The 9,665-nt window shown below is 43.1% G+C and overlaps 2 protein-coding genes across 6 annotated transcripts in view; one reads left to right on the forward strand and one right to left on the reverse strand.

Annotated features, from left to right (window-relative positions):
• The window catches only part of PLEKHH1 (pleckstrin homology, MyTH4 and FERM domain containing H1), a 73,511-nt gene extending 70,785 nt beyond the window's left edge, over nt 1–2,726 (forward strand). For all 5 annotated transcript variants that reach the window (XM_069017632.1, XM_069017631.1, XM_069017629.1 and 2 more), the window contains one exon: nt 116–2,726. In XM_069017632.1, the coding sequence (XP_068873733.1) occupies nt 116–292 (177 nt within the window). In that variant the 3' untranslated portion in view covers nt 293–2,726. The remainder of the gene's footprint in view (nt 1–115) is intronic.
• Nucleotides 2,727–3,481: 755 nt separating this feature from the next.
• Nucleotides 3,482–9,665, reverse strand: PIGH (phosphatidylinositol glycan anchor biosynthesis class H). Its single transcript, XM_069017643.1, has 4 exons — nt 9,465–9,665; nt 7,379–7,588; nt 6,664–6,747; nt 3,482–4,544 (listed from the first exon to the last, which is right to left on the reverse strand). Exons 1-4 carry the CDS (start codon nt 9,642–9,644, stop codon nt 4,458–4,460), a joined length of 561 nt encoding a protein of 186 aa, XP_068873744.1. The 5' UTR covers nt 9,645–9,665; the 3' UTR covers nt 3,482–4,457.

A 9,665-nucleotide genomic window follows, 5' to 3' on the forward strand; every position in this document is an offset into this window, starting at 1 on the left:
TGTTTTAAAATTTCATGGGAAAAAGCCAAAAGCTATGCAGTCAATAGATTCTAAAAATCAAAGGGCATTCTTACCTCTAACTGGCCTACAGTTAATAATTTTCTCTTTTCCCCAGATTGTTGAAGCAACACTTTTGATTGCCAGCTACATTAACTATCGTTCGACGCCTTCACTGCTGTCTTCCACACAGCCCTCACGAAGCAGAACACCTGCTAAGAAGCCCTGGGAGACTGAAAATCAGTGCTTTTTTCCTTCCATGCCCCGAAGCACTAAGGGGCCCACCCTGCTCTGAGGGCTTGTTCCAAATGAGCTGATTTTGTTTGTTATATACCACATATTAATGCAGGCTCTGATTTTTTTTCCATAATAATAGACAAAGTTCCTTAGAGGTAGAGGCAGTATACTTTCTCTTAACAAAGAAGTTGATTTGGGGGACTGTGCAGGAGTTTTCTTTCTATGACACATTCCATCCAAAATACCATTCCTCAGGTCATTTGCCTGCACAGTGCTCCAGTCGTTACATCTGCACTCATTCTTCCATCTCCTACTGTACTGCCTTGCTTTACAAGCACATACATTTTCTTCGATCCCTCCCATTTTCAGCTTTCAAAAGAGAAACTTTCATGTCCTTGCTCAGACATGAAAGAAAGACATTGCTGAGAAGGAAGAGGAATTAAACTCACAAGAGTAATTCTGATGCAAGTCAGGGGTGATTTCAGATCTGAAATAGTGAGTATAGGATTAGAGTTCAGTGGTACTTAAGAGCATTTTCAACTTTAAATAAGGGTGGAAACCTAGGGTCTTTGCATGTTGCATAATCAGAACAACTGGGACTGGAACAGTGTCAGAGGATGCCCTGGCTCCTACAGGACCGATGCATTTCAGAAACTGATGCTGTTCTATGCAATAGATGAACATTAGATCGCTGCTGCAGGGCAGGGCTCAGTGTGTCACATGCTCCACTGTCAGGCAAGCACTTTCAGACTTTCTGATAACCACTGTTGCAGATGTGTTTGGAACTGCACATTATCTCAGACAAAGGAAGACAAGGCAAGCAAATTTTGTGCTTTTTCTGTCTTTCAGCAACTAGGACAGATCTTCCCAGACAAGCTCTGCCATTCTGACTTGACAGAAGCTGCCTCTTTCAAACTCCTGCTTCCTTCCTGTACCATTAGCAAGGAGGAGGTAGTCAGCAAATGTGTACTCATGTTCTTCTGACTTTCGTAAAGAATGTTGGTAGGTTTGATTTTTTTTGATATGTTTCAAAGGGACTTCATTATGAGAAGGTTATTGAGTTTTAAACAAATAAAATAGTGATTCTTCATAAAAAATCTAAATCTAGCTAGTTAAAGTTCAGCTATTTTGATAAGCATTCTAAAAAAGCTAAGAAAGAATAACTGCACTTTGAAAAGTACCATGTCCAACTTCATAATAATTATGCATTCATGGGCAACTTTCCCACATTAAAAGAGTGTGGATCCAACCACTAGACCGAAGTCAGTAACAGCAAACCAAAGTTATTTGCAAATAAACAAACCAACCATACCAGTGTTTTTACTCCCTAGTACCTGCCACCAACCAATGCACACGGGGAGCTGATACATCAAGAAGCTTTAGTTTCATGGTTATGGTGGGTGCAAAACCACAAACTAAAAGAGAAGAGCAGGGGACAGACAAAAATTGTTCTAAGCAATCTCTCATCGGCATCTTTGTAACATAAAACAAGAAAACCCAAACAACCAAACAAAACAAACCCAACCCCAAAATACCCCATGGTGAGTTAAAGAAACAGTATGGCAGACCTAAGACAGGAAAAGATTGTATGAACTGTGACCTGATTTGCACATACTGTAATGTACCCACTTGCTATGAATTTAAGGACCATCCCTTGAAGGTACAGAAAAGGGTAGAAGCTTTCTGAGCCAAAAATAACTTTAAGAAGGTATTTAGTCATTTCTGTTTTCCCTTAGGTACTTTCCAGTGACTATATATCCTGATAGTAGTTTGTATTTCCTCTCTTTCTCACAATTACCTTAGTATAGCTATGTCAGTTTGAATACACAAAGTGTTACACCTCCTCACTCTATCACCTGTGCCTGACAATTTCTCCTGTATCTGAAGGTCTGTTTGACAGTTTGCTTCTGGTATCCCACCAGTAACGAAGCTGCTTCAGAATAGGCTGAAGCCATCACCAGTGCTGGGGGTGCTCAAAGCATAGAAGTCTCCAGTTCACAGGCTGTACTTCCTTACAGTACTAACACTCATCTCCTCAGAGACTTGAGGAGACTTGAACCAGGGCAAACAGGAAGCAGAGATGTTAAAGAAACAGGAGCTCTCCTGAAGCTCATTATTTTCTGCCACAATAGCACTTTAAATTGAGAAGCATGATACACAGAACTTTCTTCCTTGTTTCTTGAAAATATTCACCAGTACTTGAGTATTTCAGGGACCACCCCACTCTGATGGATGCACATACCCCTCCTATTTATAGCTTACCTGTCTTCAAACACCCCACCCTGTGTAGATACCTACTTTATATGATTCTTTCGTAGAGAAAATAATTGTTTATTTTAATCAGTGCTTTTGGCAATGACTGTTAATGCAGCATAGAATGAGATGACAAAAGCCTTTGTGTTCCTAACTGCTGTGTGTATGTAAAAGGCTGTCTGGAAGATACTGTGAGATTTCTGTTTGTTTTTAATAAAATGCAGCTCGTGAATTAATAACCATGAATTAAATGTGTATTATTACCAGAACGAAAGAAACTATTTTAAAAGCCAAAATATTCTTGATGTAAACAAAAATGAACATACATTGTGTTTGGTGTCCAGGCACAAACCTGCCCTAGACTGATTCCTTGTGTCTCCTGCTGATCTTCTCTCAGCTTAAGTGGATGACTACACCATGGGCACAGGATGTACACTCCTTCAAAAGAGTGCTAAAACAATCCTTCACACTTCCTACTGTGACAGCTTCTTGGTAATTTCTTCAGTGCACATTCTGACAACTTAATGGGATTTTTACAGCGTAGTCAGCATTCCCAGCATTCTTGAGCCCACAGCTCTGTCCACTCTGCTGAGACATCTTTTCTGACACAAAAGGCAGTGGCACATCCCCAAGCTGCTGCCTTTCACTTGGATAATGAGAATACCTCCTGTGACATAAGCTAACCTCTATCTTTCAAACTTTGTGGCACCATGGAAAAAAAACCACAAATCCCCTTATTGCATGATGGTATGGTGCCAAGTGTTCATTTACAGATTTTGTGGACAATCACAGTACAGCACTGTATGCAAAATAAGCATGAATCCAGGCTCCTGCCGACTTGTATGTTTTGCTCTTGTTTTGACACTTCAGTGGCCTCATTTATATTACTAAGGAATCATGGAATATAAAGAGAGAAAAATACTGTGTAAGTGTTACAGTAACTTTTAGCTTATCAACAAATAAGAATTTCCCAACCTTAAGTTACTACCAAGAGCATAGATCAATAAAACTTTATTCACATTGTCATTACCATCATTTTCAACAACACATATGCCTCATATTCTCAGAGTAACTGATGCGGCCTTTTAAATGCCACATCTTTTCCATGTCCTGTGTCAATGGGCCCTGCCCCATTCAGCAATGGGTTCACATTTTTCCATATTCCTTTTGCTGCTTAAGTACTTACTTGAAACCATTCTTGTTGCCTTTGACATCCCTCAACTGATTTATCTCCAGCTGGGCTTTAGCTTTTCTACCTACACCTCAAATGGTGTTGCTGTATTCCTCCCAAGTTTCCTGTCTCTAATTCCACCTTCTGTCTACTTCCTTTTTGCGTTCAAGTTTTGCCAGGAGCAGCTTGCTCATCCATGCAGGCTTCCTGGCATTTCTACTTGACTTCCTGCTCATTGGGAGGGATCGTTCTTGAGCTTAGAATAAATGATCCTTGACTATCAATCAGCTTTCTTGGACCCCTCTTCCCTCTAGGGCCCCATCCCATGGGACTCTTTCAAAGCAGATCCCTGAAGAGATCAGTCTTTAGATCTCTTATGTTTATTTCATTAAACATAACTGAATGCAACAGTTTAATTTTCTGGTTTTGTCTTTCTGAAATTTTCCTGGGATCGGGAAGTTACCACCTGAGCCTGCACATCAGCTTTGGTATTTAGAGTGTATTTTTCAAACAAAGGGTTAAATAAAACCCAAAGAATGCATACTTATGGCAGTCCAGCCAAGGTTATTTTATAATTTTAGCATAATTTTCAGATGCATGAAAGAGTAAAAAATTGATGCATTTTCTTGTCTCCCTTTGCCCTATTTCCCCATAATTATTTTCTGGACAGGCAAGAAAAAACCTTTTCTGTCTGAGCCTAAAAAGTTCTGCTCATGGGGCAGTTTTGCTTGCTTTTCCATGTGTCCCTCTGAGTCCTGCTGAAAGTTTGCTGCCTTTTTTTCAGCTATTTTATTCCACTTCATTGTGGAGCTGTCTTCCTCTGTTCTAGGATCTCTTGACAACTTTTGTACACTTCTATCAAGCAGTCCAGACGTGGCTTGGAGCTCTAGAAGGCAAACAACAGAGAATCAGGCTCTGCACTGGCTGTGAAACAGGTGGAAAGCTTGTAATTTCCCACTAGTGATACAGGCAGAGATAGGACTGGGGAGAGTTGACACAAAGCTATCAGGAGCGTGTATCTGTCAGGAATGCAACAGCCCAGATACCTGTAACTGATCAGCTTCCTCACATAGTCTGTGGTGAATAGATACCCCTTGTGTGTGTTCATTTAGAAGTAATCCATCAAACTCCAGGTGCCTGATGTGAGCTGGGGACAGAGGAATGCAAAGCCATTCCATAAGCCATACCTGCCCTGTGATGAAAAAAATGCCAGTCCCTAAAGCTGTCAGGTCAGGACATGCAGTACCATTCTGCAGCTAGCCTGAATCTCTCATCGAGAGAGAATTACTCCCCTTTCTCAGCTCACAGTTCACAGTGACAGCCTGGAAGAACATCCACCCCTCCCCACCTATCACCTTGTCTATTAGGCCATGCTCCCTCTTGAGATTAAGGAACAGCAAATTTCCATACACTGATCTGCCATCCTAGAAGATCTCCACTCTGAAAAATCTACCTTCAGGACATGGAATTTAGACACCTGACTCTAGTGCCAACATAAGGACAACAGAAGGTTAAATGAAAACATCAATTAATTTTACCCAAACAGCAAATAGTGGTCAATGATTTTTCATCAATTCTAACCTGGGACCAGATTAAAACCAGCAAGGAGGTGAAAGTTTCACAGTCCCACAGTCCCTACGATCCTATAACTTTTGAGCTCCCAAAACAGCATTACTGTGTAAAGTCCATCAAATGCCTCCTTGCAAGAGTTGCTTAAGAGAACAAAAGGTCAATTTCAGTGCAAAAGGGCTCCTGGGCTCAGTGATATGGGAAATTGTATTTTTGAAGGCTGACATAACAGAGGAACCCAGTGAAGGAGACACAATAAAGTTATTAATCATTGCTCCTTCAAAACTAAGTAACATACTAACTTGCATGTTAAAATAAGAATTACAGATAGGTACTGAATTTCAAAACAGAACAGTTCCATACCACCTTTGCTGGTGGAGTCAACTCTACCAGTACTAAGGTATTTTCGTGAAAATAAAACTGTTCAGAGTTGAAAGAGAAGGAAAAAAAATAAAGATGCCAGGCAGATCCCCTGAAGCTGGAAAGGAACATATCTAACTAATATCAGGTACTTGAATGCAGCTATCTGGAATTTATTAGTTGTTGTTTTCCAACAAATCTACTTTTCCCATTGTCTATATGAGAAATAGCTAATTGATATTACTGTTACTAAACATCTTTACAATTGTGGGACTGAGTTAGCAGCAAGTATCAACGGAATAGCCTATTTATACTCCTAAGTGCTTAGCTGAAGACTGACTGTATCCAGTCACAAACTGTATGCAGATTACAAAATAGTCACCAGCAGCAGGTGAATTAAGGACAGAGAGGGCTATACAGCTCAGAAGTCTAAGAACTGAGGTATCTCTGTACTGCTTACCACCCCTCAAGGATCAGGGCATTGTTGTGTTAGGCACGAACACACACAAAGCAAATCCATTCAAAAAATGGGATTATGAACAGTCAGAACACGTTAGCAAGAGAAGAGAGGGGGGAGACAAGGTAACAGCAACACAAACAAGTTATTATACATTAAGCAAATTGGTCATGGCTTGTACTGTGATCTTTGTTAGCAGGTCAGGCAGGGGAAGTCATTCCAATGCCAAGGAGGTTTTATGAGAACTTTTGGCACACAGAGTTGAGAGAAAAATCAACTGCAGCACAGTGCCAGAGTTATGGTGGTAACCCTGAGCACAGGACTGCACAGAAAGTTCACAAGTCCTCAGTACCCTCTGGGAGCCTAAGACTTTTAGTTCGTGCTAACTCCTGGCAGGGTTCAGATTGACACAACTCCCTGTTCTTTGAATGGAGAGCAAATGAAAAACCCATCCCTAGTATGTAGTTCTGTGAGACCTCAAATACCACCCACCCTGACAGCCTAGCCAGGGAAAGGCAACTGTCAACATCTACCTGTAGTGGAATAAAGATATGCTTACACAACTGGTGCACACACAGAGACCACAATCTCAATTTCTCCACCATTCAGTCAAACTCACCTGAAAGAGTGGCACAACCTCAGATACTCCCTGAGGATCATCAGGGTCCTGGAGGAGGATACACAGGTAGTAGATAACTTTTTGCTACAAGACAAACAGACAAAAATCATTGGAGTATAAAAATGCTACCAAACGGCCTGGAGTTAGCACAGGAACAGGATTTGTTTGAACTCACTGGGCTGAAGGCAAATCCTGCCAGGTCACAGTCAAGTCCACAAATTTGTACTGATAGCTTTCACTCAATAAGGAAATAATTTTACCTGTTTTTTTTCTATTAAGTTTTTAACCTGAAAAGAACACATACATGCTGAAAGGGTAAGGTCTGCTTTTCTACAGGAGTTTTGCAAAAAACCCCAGCAATAGGAGAAATCACCATTTGTGTTGTCTTAGCTTCTCATCTCCACCTTGACTACATATGGAGCTGGGCATCAGGATTTGTAAGAACAGCATAACACAAAGAATTAAACCCACTAGCTCAAAGTCAGGGGCATTACCTAAGGGATGGATTTGGCCTTTTCAGGTTATTTGTTCCATTTGAGTTCTCCTTTAAAGGAGAGAGGTGAGAGAATAAGGAGAAAAATCTGAAATAAAGCTCCTGATGTCAGTAAAGCTACGGATGGGGCTGTGTTTAATTGCTCTGGTGAATCATGCTCATGAAAATACACTGGATGTGAGTGTGCCCACAGACTCAGGAATACAGACTGTGTATGATTACCATATGGATGGCTTCATTGATAACCACATCCTTCACTTGACCCATCTCAATGAAGGTTGTGCTCTCTTTCCCTGAGGCATAGGACGAAGTCACCTGAATGCCGAGGGAGCCGATGACCAACAGGGATTCCTGGTCAATCTTCACGAAGTGCAGGTATATGATCAGGCCAATCAGTGTGATGAAGATGGCAGCAGAAAGCACCATGCTGTTCTGTAATGCAACCAAGCAAAGGCAGAGCTCTGGTCTTACCATTACTTTAACACAGCTTTAGAGAAAGTAAAATTGCACAGTAAATTGGATATTAAAGCTACACTTGCAAAGCATTTTTACTTAGGTAGAGTCCTTTTATTCACCTGGCTGGCTGATACATATGTAATGAGATTTAAATCAGTCTTTGCAATATGGACTAAAAGAATTGGGAGCCGAAACTGAAAACTGCAAGAAAATTCTATTCCTTTCCAAGTTCAGTGCAGAAATCTCAACCCAAACAAGCCAGTTATATCAATGACAGTGTATTATACCAGCTTCTATAAAGATGATGTCACTGACAAAGAAGTGTTGTGAAATGTTTGCTAGAACCAAGCATGGATTCTCAGAGCGGAAGAACCCTCCCTCAGGATAAACACTGGCCTGGTGGTTTTCCTATTACAAACTGCCAGTCTAAACTTGTTCAGACCTCACCCTCTTCTTGCCTGAAATACCAATCCAAAGAAAATTTGCTTTCTCCTGTACTTTGCTTAAGGACCAATGTATTTCGCATGCTGCAATCTTGGGATTGCTGTTGCATTTTAATATATAACTGATGAAACAGTCACCAGTAAGTCATCTGAAGACCTGGTAATAAAAGAAATTCTGAAGGTCCACAACCCACAACCTATTTCTGGGACATGTTTTAGAGAACTCCAGGCCACATACCCAGGAATCAAAGTTATAACTGACACCTCCTAGAGAGCCAGAACTACACAGCCCTACCACTCAAGCCAGGCCCGTACCACCATGTGAGCTAAAGAAGCCATGGCTTCAGAAAGTATACAGGACTTCTCCAAAAGTTAGTTTTCAAGAAAAAAAAAAACAGTCATGAAGCACAGACACTGAAATCCACAGAAAGAGAGAGGCACTTTCAAACCTGATTTCCTGGCAAAAAACCCCCCAAAAAACTGCAGTCACTTTCATGTAGGCTGCAAGAGCATGTGTAAAGGCAAGCAGGTGGGCAGTGGGTGGTAACCACTGGCTAAAGTGTATGCTTTCATAAAAAATGAAACTCAAACATGACCATCTTTTCCTATCTGACTCCTGAGAACTGACTCATGCTGCAACCTCTATCTTCATTTCTCAGGGGAGATTACTGTAAAAAATTGATGCACAACAGTCAAAGCATGAGTCACAGTGACCACCTTCTTTGGTCAAGCTACTTCAGTCTGGACATAACTGGTCTGGGTCCAGTTTTTGATAAATCCAAAAGCATTAGTTTTGATATCAGCAGCTTTTGAAATCAGTACTGCAAACATCTTTCTGCCTCAGCTGTGAAATGTGATGACATTCATGGTGCAGTGCTCTCTTGAGTCACTCAGAAAAATTCCTTTTGGGGATTAATAATCATTTACCTTCTTCAATTCCTCCTTTATTCCAGATTCTCACAACTCATCTCTTCAAGTGAGCACGTGTTACTTGGACTCACAAGCATGTGCCAGACATCACTAAGCACCCAGACATACATCTACCGTATCTGTCAAGAGGCTACAAACCAAGAGAGGCAGGCACCCGAGAAGCCACCAGGGGCAAGCAGGTGGCAGCCCGCGGCCCTCAGGCTGGCACAGCTCTCCCTTTGCCACCACACACCCATCAGCTCGGCGTTCCCGGGGCGCGGGGGATGCCCCGGAGTGGCGCTGAGCGCCTTCCCACGGGCTCCGGCCGCCCTCCACGCCCCGCTCGCCGCTAGCCAAGGCTGCTCCGGGGACACGCGCGGCCACCCAGCCCGCGGGACTCCCCTGAGCGCCCCGGTGCGACAGCGGGACGAGGGCTGAGGGGCGCAGCCGGCGCCGGGCCCGAGACGCGGAGGGCCCGAGGGCGGCGGCGGGGCCGGTACCTCGCTGAGCGCGAAGAGCCCGTAGGCCGCCAGCCAGACGGCGGAGGTGGCGGCGCTGAGCGAGCGCAGCTGCAGGCGGGGGCCGCGCACCGCCAGCTCCCGGCAGGACGCGCTGTGCTGGCGGCGCCGCAGCGCGATCGGCGCCCCTGAGGCCGAGCGGAACGCGCGCTCCTCCGCCATGCCGGGCAGGCGGGGCCCGCC

Source organism: Aphelocoma coerulescens, chromosome 5, assembly GCF_041296385.1.
Source record: "Aphelocoma coerulescens isolate FSJ_1873_10779 chromosome 5, UR_Acoe_1.0, whole genome shotgun sequence".
Classification (NCBI taxonomy): Eukaryota; Metazoa; Chordata; class Aves; order Passeriformes; family Corvidae; genus Aphelocoma; species Aphelocoma coerulescens.